The sequence below is a fragment of the Tribolium madens genome, unplaced genomic scaffold (assembly GCF_015345945.1).
Source record: "Tribolium madens isolate multiple individuals breed KSU strain unplaced genomic scaffold, Tmad_KSU_1.1 Scaffold_19;HRSCAF=116;Tcas5.2_LG9, whole genome shotgun sequence".
Classification (NCBI taxonomy): Eukaryota; Metazoa; Arthropoda; class Insecta; order Coleoptera; family Tenebrionidae; genus Tribolium; species Tribolium madens.
This window is the reverse complement of record NW_025400983.1, coordinates 6320126-6335729: the sequence shown is the minus strand read 5'-3', so window position 1 is coordinate 6335729 and position 15604 is coordinate 6320126. Positions and strand designations below refer to the sequence as shown.

General features: G+C 44.4%; 1 protein-coding gene across 1 annotated transcript in view; it reads right to left on the bottom strand.

The window, feature by feature from the left end:
• LOC123015528 overlaps nucleotides 1–15604 on the bottom strand; it is a 106798-nt gene that overhangs the window by 20558 nt on the left and 70636 nt on the right. Inside the window, 27 exon segments of the mRNA XM_044415296.1 lie at nucleotides 37–354; nucleotides 403–723; nucleotides 821–1492; nucleotides 1543–2181; nucleotides 2233–2550; nucleotides 2601–2924; nucleotides 2975–3292; nucleotides 3340–4326; nucleotides 4383–4700; nucleotides 4750–5394; nucleotides 5446–6390; nucleotides 6442–6759; nucleotides 6812–7453; nucleotides 7506–8117; nucleotides 8170–8505; nucleotides 8555–8869; nucleotides 8919–9245; nucleotides 9295–9618; nucleotides 9669–10931; nucleotides 10984–11622; nucleotides 11673–11978; nucleotides 12028–12663; nucleotides 12715–13035; nucleotides 13084–13728; nucleotides 13776–14774; nucleotides 14825–15142; nucleotides 15192–15515. Coding sequence (XP_044271231.1) covers nucleotides 37–354; nucleotides 403–723; nucleotides 821–1492; nucleotides 1543–2181; nucleotides 2233–2550; nucleotides 2601–2924; nucleotides 2975–3292; nucleotides 3340–4326; nucleotides 4383–4700; nucleotides 4750–5394; nucleotides 5446–6390; nucleotides 6442–6759; nucleotides 6812–7453; nucleotides 7506–8117; nucleotides 8170–8505; nucleotides 8555–8869; nucleotides 8919–9245; nucleotides 9295–9618; nucleotides 9669–10931; nucleotides 10984–11622; nucleotides 11673–11978; nucleotides 12028–12663; nucleotides 12715–13035; nucleotides 13084–13728; nucleotides 13776–14774; nucleotides 14825–15142; nucleotides 15192–15515 — 14130 coding nt within the window.

Here is a 15604-nt window from a genome sequence, read left to right as displayed (position 1 = left end):
GAGTTCAGTTTTTTCGCGAGGTTAAAAGCTTCTTACGGGGTATAGGATAACATCTGGTAAATGGATCTCCGGTATAGCCCGTCTGACAACTACAAATCGGGCTATGATTGATCACTTCACATCTAGCATTAAGACCGCATGTTCCGGGGCAAGGATCAGCACATTTTTGGTTAACGCAAGCTTTGTTTTGCGGACATTCCGAACTGACTACGCATTCAGGTCGACAGTTTGGTGGACTTCCAATATAATTGGGCAAACATGAACAAACTGCTTGGTTATTGACTTCTCTACACTGACTATTAGGACCGCAAGGGCTAGGTTGGCACGGGTTTGTCGGTTCTTCCTGTTTGGGGGCTAAATTCGGCTTATTAATACAGTTTGGGTTAGATTTTAAAGTCTTACGTTCTGGGGGTACACTACAATATCGGAATGGATCTCCTGTATATCCCAGTATGCAAGTGCATTGAGGTAAATGGTTAACAACAGTGCATTGGGCGTTTTGGCCACACGTTCCAGGGCAAGGGTCGGTACATTTATTTCTTACACAGGCTTTGTTGGAGGGACAGTCAGTGTTCAAGACACACTCAGGTCTGCATCCTTCGTAAGGGTTACCGATATAATCAGGGAGGCAAGTACACGATCCAGCTCCGTTGCGTTCTTTACAAACGGCATTAGCACCGCATGGTGACGGGGAACAAGGCAAAATGGTTTCAGAGGGTGGAGCTGAAATATAATCGGGTTCAAATGACGTTATTTTAAGATTAGTAGTAGTGAAAGCGTTTTGGTTGAGCAGCTAATAATAAAAAGCGTAATGGCTTACGTGTTGGTATGGTACATTGCGAGAAAGGGTCACCGATGTACCCCGGTAAGCAAACACAGTTCGGTGTGTGACTTATGACCCTACATTCAGCATTTTGGCCACAAGTGCCAGGGCAAGGATCTTTACATTTCTGATTTATGCAAGCTAAGTGGTTTGCGCACTCGCTATTACTGACGCATTCCGGGCGGCAATTAGGGGGCGACCCGGTGAACTCCGGCAAACACGAACAAGATGGCGAACCGTTTATATCTTTACATTGAGAATTGGGGCCACAAGGGGACGGTTGGCACGGGTTTGTTGGTTCTTCTTGGATAGGGACAACTAAAATCCAGTGTTAGACACAATTTTTTTGCGAATTTTTTGTCATACTTGTAGTGCATCGAGTGAACGGGTCTCCTGTTTGGCCTTGAGGGCAAGTACAGATCGGATTATGATTGACTACTTGACACAAAGCGTTAATTCCGCAAGTTCCGGGACACGGATTGATACATTTTTGGTTAACACAAGCCTTGTCAAGGGAACATTCAGGACTTGTGACACATTCAGGTCGACATGAGGGGGGACTACCCAAATAACCAGGGACGCAAGAACAAACTGCTTGGTTGTTTACAACCCTGCATTGGCTGTTGGGGCCACAGGGCGATGGTTGGCACGGATTTGTGACCATAGGTGCTGAAATTTTCTAATTATTGTAAAATTGGACAGAATTTGGGTTAACTAACCGGGAATAGGGGAGCAAAGCACGAATGCATTTCCAGTGTAGCCGGTGATGCATGAACATATTGGAATGTGATTGATTACCGAACATTCGGCGTTTTGTCCACACGTTCCAGGACAAGGATCCTTACATTTGTTACTAATACAGGTTTTATCTCTTGGACAATCATTGTTTAAGACACACTCAGGTCTGCATCCTCTATAGGGGTCACCTTGATATTCAGGTAAACAAGTACAAACTCCGTTGTTACATTGTGTATTGGGACCACAAGGTGATGGGTTACAAGGATCGGTTTTAACCGGTTCTACTTCTTGTGGTTTGGGTTGGCAGTAACTAAATGGGTCACCAGTGTAGCCCTCAGGACACGTACAAATGGGAGTATGGTTGATAACACTGCACAGGGCACCAGAACCACACGACCCAGGACAAGGATCCCTACATTTCTCTCTAATGCAAGCCAAATTACTTGGACATTCCGAGTTTATGGTACATTCAGGTCGACAATTTGGAGGACTTCCGCTATAGTTTGGCAAACACGAACAAGAGGGATTTCCTCCAATATCACGACATTCCGAATTAGGTCCACACGGTGATGGTACGCAAGGGTTTCGAACAGGTTCGCTTTCTTGGATTGGAGGAGGTGCTATAATTTTTTCGTAAATAAGTGTTTGAATGTGAATTTGTTGTGTCTTACGTGGGATGGGGAAGCAACGACTGAAAGGATCACCGGTGAATCCTGCTTGGCAGCTACAAATCGGACTATGATTAATGACTTGGCAATTGGCATTAAGGCCACAAGTGCCAGGACAAGGGTCAACACATTTCTGATTAACACAAGCTTTGTTTTGGGCACATTCTGAACTAACTACGCATTCGGGGCGACAACCAGGGGGACTGCCAACATAATTGGGCAAACACGAACAAACCGCTTGTCCGTTAACTTCTCGACATTGACTGTTAGGGCCACAAGGGCTTGGTTGGCATGGATTTGTAGGTGTTTCATCTTTAACAGCTGTAAAGTTCTTTTTGTGTGAACAAAGTAAACAATTAAGAAAGTCTTACGTTCTGGTGGTAGGTTACAATATCTGAAGGGATCACCTGTGTAACCAGGAATGCAAGTACAAGAAGGCAAATGATTGATAACTTGACAATTGGCATTTTGGCCACACGTTCCAGGACATGGATCTTTACATTTTTGATTGACACAGGCTTTGTTGGAAGGGCAGTCAGAGTTAAGGGTACATTCGGGTCTGCAACCTTCATAAGGATTTCCGATAAAATCAGGCAAACAAATGCATGCTCCTGCTTTGTTCTGCTCCCTACACTGTGCATTGGCACCACAGGGAGAAGGTGAACATGGAGTTATCACTTCTTGAGGTGGAGAAGCTAAAGCAAAAAATTGCAATCTTTGAATCACAAATTTGATAAGTTCTTACGTAATGGTGGCAAACATTGAACGAATGGATTTCCGACGTAACCAGTCACGCAAACACAGTTCGGTGTGTGACTTACTACTCGACATTCAGCATTGTGGCCACAAATTCCAGGACAAGGATCTTTACATTTTTGATTGATACAAGCTAAATGATTTGCACATTCGCTATTACTGACACACTCTGGTCGACAATTGGGTGGCGATCCGATAAATTCGGGTAAACAAGAGCAAGAAGGTGAACCGTTTATTTCTTTGCATTGTGAATTGGGGCCACAAGGTGATGGTTGGCACGGATTTGTAACCACTGGTTCTTCTTGCGCTAAAATAGTCTCATAAGTCAAGAATTACACTATTTGTGGATGTTACGTTTTGGTTGACATCTAACGAAGGGATCACCAGTATAATCAGGAGGACAGCTGCAAATCGGATTGTGATTTACAATCTGGCATTTGGCATTCAAGCCACATGTGCCAGGGCAAGGATCAATACATTTCTGGTTGACACAGGCTCGGTTAAGGGCACACTCAGCACTTGTAACACATTCTGGTCTACAAGTTGGGGGACTAAATCCAGGGACACAAGAACAGACAGATTGGCCATTGACAGCCCTGCATTGACTATTAGGGCCACAGGGAGATGGGTTGCATGGATTTGTGATCACTGGTGCTAAAAATTTGTTTTAGAACCACTAAATTCAAAGAATTAATGAAGTACCTGAAATAGGGTTACATAAAACGAATGCATTTCCGCTGTAACCTTGAATACAAGTACAAATCGGTATGTGGTTAACAACCGAACATTCTGCATTCTGGCCGCAAGTGCCAGGACAGGGGTCTTGACATTTGTTTCTCAGACAAGCTTTATCTCGTGGACAATCATTGTTTAGGACACACTCAGGTCTACATCCTCTATACGGATCACCTTGATATTCGGGTAAACAAGTACAAACTCCGTTGTTACATTGACCATTAGGTCCACAAGGCGATGGGTTACAAGGGTCGGTTTTAACCGGTTCGACTTCTTGTGGTTTGGGTTGACAATAACTGAAGGGATCGCCAGTGTAGCCTTCAGGGCAAGTACAAATAGGAGTATGGTTGATGACACTGCATTGGGCACCGGAACCACATGATCCAGGGCAAGGATCCCTACATTTCTCTCTAATACAAGCCAAATTACTTGGACACTCCGAGTTGATGGTACATTCAGGTTTGCAGTTTGGTGGACTTCCCACGTAGTTTGGTAAACAAGAGCAAGAAGGAGAGCCGTTGATGTTACGACATTGGCTGTTAGCACCACAAGGTGATGGTATGCAAGGGTCACGGACAGGCTCTTCAACCACTACAGGAGGTGGCGCTAATAACAGAAAGGGATGAATAAAGGGGAACACCGACTCGGTTAAGGAGACTCACGTGGTATCGGATAACATCGAGTAAATGGATCACCAGTGTAACCAGGAGTACAACTACAGATTGGACTATGATTGATCACTTGACATTTTGCGTTAAGACCACATGTTCCAGGACAAGGATCGTTACATTTCTGATTAACACAAGCTTTGTTTTGTGGACATTCTGAACTGACCACACATTCGGGTCTACAACCAGGAGGACTTCCGATGTAATTTGGCAAACACGAGCAAACTGCTTGTCCGTTAATTTCGCGACATTGGCTATTAGGACCACAAGGGCTTGGTTGACATGGATTTTTAGGAGTTTCATCTTCTACGGCTAAATTAAATTGTTATAACTCAATTTTTTTACCAGGAATAAAACTTACGTTGTGGTGGTAAATTACAATATCTGAAGGGATCACCCGTATAACCGGGAATGCAAGTACAAGAAGGCGAATGATTAATCACTTGACATTGGGCATTTTGTCCACATGTACCAGGACAAGGATCCACACATTTATTTCTAATGCAAGCTTTGTTTGAGGGACAATCCGAACTAAGTACACATTCTGGTCTACATCCTTCATACGGGTTTCCAATGTATTCAGGAAGACAAATACAAGCACCGGCTGTGTTTTGGACTCTACATTGGGCATTAGCCCCACAAGGTGATGGAGTACATGGTGAAACAATTGAAACGGGTTGTGGGGGTTGGTAAGGATTGCATTGGACGAACGGATCGCCAGTGTAGCCCGGCAAACAAACACAGTTAGGTGTATGACTTATAACTCTACATTCGGAATTTGAACCACAAATTCCAGGACATGGGTCTTTACATTTGTTGTTGATACACGCCAAGTGATTAGCACATTCGCTGTTACTTGAGCATTCTGGCCTACAATTCGGCGGACTTCCGATAAATTCAGGGAGGCAAGAACATGACGGTGAGTTGTTTATTTCCTTGCACTGCGAATTGGGACCGCAAGGACTAGGCTGACACGGATTTGTAGGTGTTGGGGGTTCTTCAAGTGCTAAAATTCCTTAATTTTAGGAAGATTCACGTTAGGCTGACTCTAACTTACGAATTAAGTTGCAACGGACGAAAGGATCACCGGTGTATCGCGGAGGACAACTACAAATTGGATTATGGTTGACAACTTGGCATTTGGCACCCAAACCACATGTACCAGGACATGGGTCTATACATTTCTGGTTAACACAAGCTTGATTTAGTGCACATTCTGAGCTTGTGACACATTCCGGTCGACAAGTTGGGGGACTTCCGATATAACCAGGGATACACGAACAGACCGCTTGTCCATTAATCTCTCTACATTGACTGTTAGGACCACAAGGCGATGGACTACATGGGTTTTGAGGTGGCGGAGTTACCATTTGACTACATAGAACAAAAGCATTTCCTGTGTATCCTTGTAAGCAAGTACAGATGGGAATATGGTTGTAAATATTGCACTCAGCGTTTTGCCCACATGTCCCAGGACAAGGGTCCACACATTTATTCCTAACGCAAGCTTTGTCTCTTGAACAATCCGAATTAAGGACACATTCAGGTCTACAGCCCCGGTAGGGGTCTCCTTGATACTCTGGAAGACAACTACAAACACCATTGTTACACTGAGCATTTGCACCACACGGTGATGGGTTGCATGGGTCTGTAACTACTGGTTCTTTTGGTGGGGAAGGTTTAGGAGTACAATAACTGAAGGGGTCTCCGGTGTAGCCATCAGGACAAGTACAGATAGGAGTATGGTTGATGACGCTACATTGGGCACTTGTGCCACACGATCCTGGACATGGATCCCTACATTTACTATTAATGCAGGCCAAATTACTGGAACATTCCGAGTTTATGGTACATTCTGGGCGACAATTGGGTGGGCTTCCGATGAAGGTGGGTAAGCACGAACAAGATGGTGTTCCTCGTATGTCTCTACATTCGCTATTAGGACCACAAGGAGATGGTACACAAGGGTTTACAACGATTTGTGGTGGTTGCACAGGTGGGGCTGTAAATTAATTGATGTTGGACTAAAAAAATAGGGAACTGAGCGTCTTACGTGGTGGTATTGGGAAACAACGAGTGAATGGATCACCGGTGTAGCCCGACTGACAGCTACAAATTGGGCTATGGTTGATAACTTGGCATTTGGCATTTAAACCACAAGTGCCAGGGCAAGGGTCGGCACATTTTTGGTTTATGCAAGCCTTAGTTAATTGGCATTCGGTACTGACTACGCATTCAGGGCGACATCCGGGTGGACTGCCCACATAATTCGGTAAACAGGAACAAACAGCTTGGTTGTTTACTTCGCGGCATTGACTATTAGGTCCACAAGGTGACGGTTGGCAAGGATTTGTTGGTTCTTCCAAAACCGCTGAATTATCAACAAATAGATAAAAAGCAAATTCTGATTAAAAAAAACTTACGTTGGGCAGGAATAGGATTACAATATCTAAATGGATCTCCGGTGTATCCCGGAATGCAAGTACAGGAAGGAACATGATTAACAACCTGACAATTGGCATTAGGTCCACACGTTCCAGGACACGGATCTTTACATTTGTTATTAACACAAGCTTGGTTTGAGGGACAATCTGAATTGAGGACACATTCCGGCCTACACCCTTCGTAAGGATTCCCAATGTAATCCGGTAAACAGGTACATGAACCAGCTTTGTTCTGTTCGCGACATTGTGCATTTGCTCCGCATGGAGATGGTGAACACGGTGTTACATCTTCTTGAACCGGAGGTGGCAACTGGCATTGCGTAAACGGATTTCCGGTAAATCCAGGCAGACAAACACAGTTCGGTGTGTGACTGATAACTCTGCATTCGGCATTTTGGCCACAAGTACCAGGACAAGGATCTTTACACTTCTGATTAATACAGGCCAAATTATTTGGACATTCACTGTTGCTGACACACTCGGGTTTGCAGTTAGGTGGTGACCCTACAAATTCAGGGAGGCAAGAACAAGACGGTCCCCCGTTTACGTCTTTGCATTGTGAGTTTGGACCGCAAGGGGAAGGTTGGCATGGGTTTGATGGTGCCTCGACAGGTTCGGGGGCTACAAAGTTGTGGTCATTGCCTTGATTGTGAGTTTTGTAACTGTGACTTACGAATTGGCAGACATCTGATGAAAGGATCACCTGTGAATTGCTGAGGACAAGTACAAATCGGATTGTGGTTAACCACTTGGCATCTAGCACCAACTCCACAAGTACCAGGGCAAGGATCTATACATTTTTGATTGACACAAGCCTGATTGAGGGAACATTCGGCGCTTGTAACGCATTCGGGGCGACATGTCGGTGGACTACCGATATATCCGGGGACACAAGAACACACAGCTTGTCCATTTACTTCCCTACATTGGCTATTAGGACCACAGGGTGAGGGGTTGCACGGGTTTTTGGGCACTGGTTCTGGAATTCGGTTACACAAAACAAAAGCATTGCCGGTGTAGCCTTGAATGCAAGTACAAATTGGAATATGGTTCATAATTGAGCATTCGGCATTTTGACCACAAGTACCAGGACAAGGATCAACACACTTTTTGTTAATGCAAGCTTTGTCTCTTGCACAATCTGAACTTTGTATACATTCGGGTCGACAACCTCTATAGGGGTCTCCTTGATATTCAGGCAAACATGTACAAATTCCATTATTACATTGAGCGTTGGAACCGCAAGGCGATGGGTTGCATGGGTCATCTTCGACTGGTTTTGTGGCTAGAAGAAATTTTTGCAATTTTTTGGAATAATGTATCGTTGGATTAATTACGTTGTGGGGGTTTGGGTTGACAGAAGGTAAATGGATCTCCGGTGTATCCTTCTGGGCAAGTACAAGTCGGTGTGTGGTTTATAACGTTACATACAGCCCCAGATCCACATGAACCGGGACAAGGGTCTCTACATTTCTCTCTAATGCAAGCCAAATTACTCGCACATTCTGAATTTATAGTACACTCAGGTCGGCAATTTGGAGGGCTTCCTATGTAATTAGGGAGACACGAACAAGACGGATTTCCGTTGATATTTCGGCATTGGCTATTAGGACCACAGGGTGACGGTTCGCAGGGGTTTGTTACAACCGGGGTGACGGGGGTCGGAGGTGGTGCTAAAAGTTTTTCTCAAAATGGAACTTAAATACACGTGTGGTAACTTACGGGGTATGGGGTAGCACCGACTGAAAGGATCGCCGGTAAAGCCACTCTGGCAACTACAAATTGGACTATGATTGATAACTTGGCAATTGGCATTGAGACCACATGTTCCAGGGCAAGGATCAACACATTTCTGGTTTGAACAAGCCCTATTTAAGGCACATTCGGAACTAACTACACATTCAGGGCGACAACCCGGTGGACTTCCGACATAATTTGGCAAACACGAACAAACTGCTTGGCCGTTAACTTCCCGACATTGACTATTAGGACCACAAGGACTAGGTTGGCACGGATTTGTTGGTTCGTCTCTCACAGCTAAATTAACCGAAATCAGCATTTAGAAAAATAGGTGAAAAAGTCTTACGTTCAGGTGGTGGTAAAGAACAATATCTAAATGGGTCTCCCGTATATCCAGGATTGCAAGTACATGACGGTAAGTGATTTACAACCTGGCATTGGGCGTTTTGCCCACACGTTCCAGGACAAGGATCTTGACATTTATTTTTGATGCAAGCTTTATTGTATGGACAATCAGAATTGAGGACACATTCCGGTCTACAACCCTCGTAGGGGTTTCCGATGTAATCAGGTAAACAAACACAAGCACCAGCACCGTTTTGCTCTCGACATTGTGCATTTGGTCCACATGGAGAGGGCGAACAGGGTGACAAATGTTCGACAGGAACAACAGCTACAAGTTGAAAAGTTGGTGGTTGAAGGTTCAAGAATTTGACTCTTACGTGGTCTGGGAGTACACTGAGTGAAAGGATCCCCAATGTAGTCAGATGGGCAAATACAGTTGGGAGTATGACTAATAACTCGGCATTCAGCATTAGCACCACACGTGCCCGGACAGGGATCTTTACATTTTTGGTTGATACAAGCCAAATTATTACTACATTCGCTGTTACTGATACATTCAGGCCGGCAATTAGGTGGTGATCCTTGAAACTCTGGAAGGCAAGAACAGGAAGGAGATTCTCCTAAAACTTTACATTGGGAGTTGGGACCGCAAGGGGAAGGTTGACATGGGTTTATAGGAAGAGGAAGTGGTACATCTTCAGCTACAAAAATATATTTATTGTGGTTGCTCTCATTAATGTTAAAGTCTTACGAATTGAAAGACATCTGACAAATGGATCTCCTGTATATCTCGGAGGACAGCTGCAGATCGGATTATGATTTACAACCTGGCATTTGGCATTGACACCACACGTGCCAGGGCACGGGTCGATACATTTTTGGTTGACACAAGCTTGGTTTAAAAGACATTCAGAACTTGTAACGCACTCAGGCCGACAAGCTGGTGGAGTTCCAATATAACCGGGAACACAAGAACAAACCGCTTGTCCGTTTATCTCTCTACATTGGCTATTGGAACCACAGGGCGAGGGGTTGCATGGATTTTGGGGAATCTTCTCTGGTATTTTGCTACATAAAATAAAAGCATTGCCGATGTAACCTTGGATGCAAGTACATGTTGGAATATGGTTATTGACAGCACATTCAGCGTTTTGGCCACATGTTCCAGGGCAAGGGTCAACACATTTGTTTCTGATACAAGCCTTGTTTCTTGGACAGTCAGTATTGAGAACGCATTCGGGTCTACATCCTCTGTATGGATCACCTTGATATTCAGGTAAACAAGTACAAACTCCGTTGTTACACTGAGTATTAGGTCCACAAGGTGATGGGTTACAAGGGTCGGTCTTAATCGGTTCTACTTCTTGTGGTTTAGGTTGACAATAACTGAATGGGTCACCAGTGTAGCCTTCAGGGCAAGTACAAATAGGAGTATGGTTGATGACATTGCATTGGGCACCGGAACCACACGATCCAGGACAAGGATCCCTACATTTCGTATTAATACAAGCCAAGTTGCTTGCACATTCTGAATTTATTGTACATTCAGGTCGACAATTTGGCGGTGATCCTACAAAGTTAGGTAAACAGGAACAAGAGGGAGAGCCTCCACTATCACGGCATTGACTGTTAGGACCACAGGGTGATGGTACACAAGGATTTGTCACTATGGGTTTTACTGGTTCAGGTGGTGGGGGTGGTAGAGGGTAACATCTTGTGAATGGATCTCCTGTGTTTCCAGGTGTACAGCTACAAATCGGACTGTGGTTGATAACCTGGCAGTTTGTATTAACACCACATGTGCCAGGGCAAGGGTCGACACATTTCTGGTTAAGACAGGCCTTGTTTTTGGGACATTCTGAACTAACCACACATTCTGGTCTACAACCAGGTGGACTTCCAACATAATTAGGTAAACACGAGCAAACTGCTTGATTGTTGACTTCGCGACATTGACTATTAGGGCCACATGGGCTAGGTTGGCATGGATTTATAGGTATGTCATCTTTCAAGGCTGTAAAAAAATAGGTTCCTAGGAGATTTCAAAGATAAAGAAGAAGTCTTACGTTCTGGTGGTAGGTTACAATATCTGAAAGGATCACCTGTGTAGCCAGGAATGCAAGTACAAGAGGGTAAATGATTGACAACTTGACAATTTGCATTTTGGCCACACGTTCCAGGGCATGGATCTTGACATTTATTTCGTATGCAAGCTTTATTAGAGGGACAGTCGGAATTGAGGGTACACTCCGGTCTGCAACCCTCATAGGGGTTTCCAATGTATTCAGGATTGCAAACACAAGACCCAGCACCATTTCGTTCTTTACATTGAGCGTTGATACCACACGGTGATGGGTTACAAGGAGTTAGAATTTCCTGAGCTGGGGCTACTGGTACTGTACATTGAGTAAAAGGATCTCCGTTATAACCCGGAATGCAAATACAGTTCGGTGTGTGACTTATGACCCGACATTCGGCATTTTGGCCACAAGTACCAGGACAAGGATCAACACATTTTCGATTAATACAAGCTAAATGACTTGCACATTCGCTATTACTGACACATTCTGGTCGACAATTAGGTGGCGATCCGATAAATTCGGGTAAACATGAGCAAGACGGTGAATCGTTTATTTCTTTGCATTGTGAATTGGGACCACAAGGTGATGGTTGACACGGATTTACAATCACGGGTTCTTCTTGCGCTAAAATATAAATCCTATGAGTCAGGAATTACGGTACTTGAAAATTTTACGTTTTGGTAAACATCTAACGAAGGGATCACCAGTATAATCAGGAGGACAGCTACAAATCGGATTGTGATTCACAACCTGGCATTTGGCATTCAAACCGCATGTTCCAGGACAAGGATTGATACATTTCTGATTAACACAAGCTTCGTTTAAGGGACATTCCGAGCTTGTGACACATTCAGGGCGACAAGTTGGGGTACTCCCAATATAACCGGGGACACAAGAACAGACCGCTTGGCCGTTTATTTCTCTGCATTGACTATTGGGGCCACAGGGCGACGGGTTGCATGGATTTTTGGGCCTTTCGGCTAAAATTTGCTAGTTATTTAAACATAATTGCACCACTAGTCTCAATACCTGGAATAGGTGAACATGTTATGAAGGCATTCCCGATATATCCTTGAATACAAGTACAAATCGGGATGTGATTAACAACCGAACATTCGGCATTTTGACCACAAGTGCCAGGACAAGGATCCTGACATTTATTTCTCAAACATGCCCTATTTCTCGGACAATCACTGTTTAAAACACATTCAGGACGGCAACCTCTATACGGATCTCCCTGATATTCTGGTAAACACGTACAAATTCCATTATCGCATTGAGCATTTGAGCCACAAGGTGACGGATTGCAAGGATCTGTTTTGACCGGTTCCACTTCTTGTGGTTTTGGTTGACAATGTGTGAAGGGGTCACCCGTGTATCCTTCAAGACAAGTGCAAATCGGAGTGTGATTGATGACATTACATTGAGCCCCAGTTCCACACGATCCTGGGCAAGGATCTCTACATTTACTATTAATGCAAGCCAGATTACTTGCACATTCTGAGTTTATGGTACATTCCGGTCGACAGTTTGGCGGAGATCCGATAAATGTGGGTAAACAAGAACATGAAGGTGAACTACCTACTTCACGACATTGGGAGTTGGGCCCGCATGGGCTAGGGACACACGGATTGATTATAACTGGTTTAGGTGTTTCAACTGGAGCTACAAAAATTGTGTTATTTTTAGAAACCTAAATTGAGGAAACTGTCATACGTGGTGGTATTGGCAAACATCGGGTGAAAGGATCGCCTGTGAAGCCTGCCCGACAGCTACAAATTGGGCTATGATTGATGACTTGACAATTGGCATTTAGGCCACAAGTGCCAGGGCAAGGATCGGCACATTTTTTATTAATACAGGCTTTATTTAGGGCACATTCTGAGCTGACCATGCACTCGGGGCGACAACTTGGTGGACTACCAATATAACTGGGCAAACACGAGCAAACTGCTTGTCCGTTTACTTCGCGACATTGGCTGTTAGGGCCACAGGGACTAGGTTGGCACGGATTTTTAGGAGTTTCATCTCTCACAGCTAAATTTTAAAAAATAGTTGGGGCCTTATTTTTGTTAATTAACTTACGTTCTGGCGGTAGATTGCAATATCTGAAGGGATCACCTGTATAGCCTGGATTACAAGTACAGGACGGTGCATGGTTGATAACTTGACATTGGGCATTTTGCCCACATGTCCCTGGACACGGATCAACACACTTATTCCGAACACAAGCCTTATTTAGGGGACAATCTGAACTTAAAACACATTCAGGCCTACACCCTTCGTAAGGGTTTCCTATATATTCAGGTAGACAAACACATGATCCAGCCCCATTTCTCTCTTTACAAACCGCATTGGAACCACAAGGTGATGGTACACATGGGTTTGCAGGTTCGGGTGGGGGTGGTGGTCTTTGGATACATTGTACAAAAGGATCACCTTCAAATCCAGGTAAACAAGCACAATTTGGTGCGTGGTTTACTACTCGACATTCTGCATTAGCTCCGCAAGTACCACGACAAGGATCTGCACATTTTCGGTTGATACAAGCCAGACTTAGGGCACATTCACTGTTTGTAACACATTCAGGGCGACAGTTAGGGGGTGAACCGACGAATTCTGGGAGACAAGAGCAAGAAGGAGATTCTCCAACTGGTTTGCATTGAGAGTTGGGGCCACAGGGTGACGGTTGACAGGGATTTGTCGGTATTTGAGGGGGCTCTTCTTGTGCTAAAAAATTAATTGATTTGGGATTGTTTAAAATTGCTGGTTCTTACGTTTGGGTGAGCACCGAGTGAAGGGATCTCCGGTGTAGTCAGGAGGGCAACTACAAATTGGGTTGTGATTAACAACCTGGCATTTAGCATTCAAACCGCATGTTCCAGGGCAAGGATCGACACATTTTTGATTGATACAAGCTTGGGTTAAAGGACATTCTGAACTTGTAATACATTCAGGTCTACAAGATGGGGGACTTCCGATAAAACCTGGCACACACGAACATACAGCTTGTCCGTTTATTTGGCGACATTGGCTATTAGGGCCACAAGGTGAAGGGTTGCAAGGGTTTCGTTTTGGAGGTGCTAAAATAAACAAATGAGAACAAAACCAAAATAGGCTGTTTGGTTACAAACTTTCTAAAATGCTGCAGTATACGAATGCATTTCCAGTATAACCAGGGGGACAACTGCACATAGGAATGTGATTTGTGACAATACAGACTGCTCCTTGCCCACATGTTCCTGGACAAGGGTCTATACATTTATTCCTACGACAAGCTTTGTCTCGTGGGCAATCATCACTAAGGACACATTCGGGTCTACAACCCCTGTAGGGGTCACCCTGATACTCCGGGAGGCAAGTACATATTCCATTATTACATTGAGCATTTGATCCACATGGAGAAGGATTACAAGGATTTTTCTCTATAACGGGTTCAACTTCTTGTGGTTTAGGGAAACAATTATTGAAAGGGTCTCCTGTGAAACCTTCAGGACAAACACAAATTGCAACGTGGTTAAGTACGCGACATTCAGCTGCAACTCCGCATAATCCAGGACAGGGGTCTTTACACTTGTTACGAATACAAGCTTGATTACTTGGGCATTCGTGATTTTGGACACATTCGGGCCGACAATTTGGTGGACTTCCGGTAAATTCAGGTAAACAGGAGCAAGAGGGGGAGCCTCCGATGTCGCGACATTGCGAGTTTGGACCACATGGGGACGGTAAACAGGGGTTTGCTGGTGGTAATGGTTTGATTTCGACCGGAGGTGCTAAAATTGTGACATTAGACAGTTTTTTTTCTAAACATTGAGTGTCTTACGTGGAATTGGGTAACAACGAGAGAAAGGATCGCCCGTATATGCGGGTAGGCAACTACAAATTGGGCTATGATTGATCACTTGACAATTAGTAGACAATCCGCAAGTGCCAGGACAAGGGTCTGCACATTTTTGATTGATACAAGCCTTATTAGAGGCACATTCTGAGCTGACCACACACTCTGGTCTACATGCAGGGGGACTTCCGATATAATTGGGCAAACACGAACAAACTGCTTGGCCGTTAACTTCTCGACATTGGCTATTGGGGCCACAGGGGCTAGGTTGGCACGGATTTGTGGGGATAACATCTCTCTGAGCTGTGATACAACAAATACAATAAGGAATTCAAACAGTTTAAATTCTTACGTTCTGGTGGCAAGTTACAAAATCTGAAAGGATCACCGGTATATCCAGGAATACAAGTACAAGAAGGTGCATGATTGATAACCTGGCATTGGGCATTTTGCCCACACGTGCCTGGGCAAGGATCAATACACTTATTCCTTGTACACGCTTTATTAGGGGAACAATCCGAATTGTGAACACATTCCGGCCTACAACCCTCGTAAGGGTTTCCAATATACTCCGCAGCACAGACACAAGAACCTGCGCCATTCCGTTCTTTACAAATCGCATTAGCACCGCATGGAGACGGCGAACAGGGGGTCAAAACTTCAGTGGGAATTTGAACTGAAAGTATCATAATAGTCAAAACCGTGCCCGTTTGTTTTAGTTCGTGCACTCAAGCCGTGGGTTTTATACCATTACACGCTTTATTA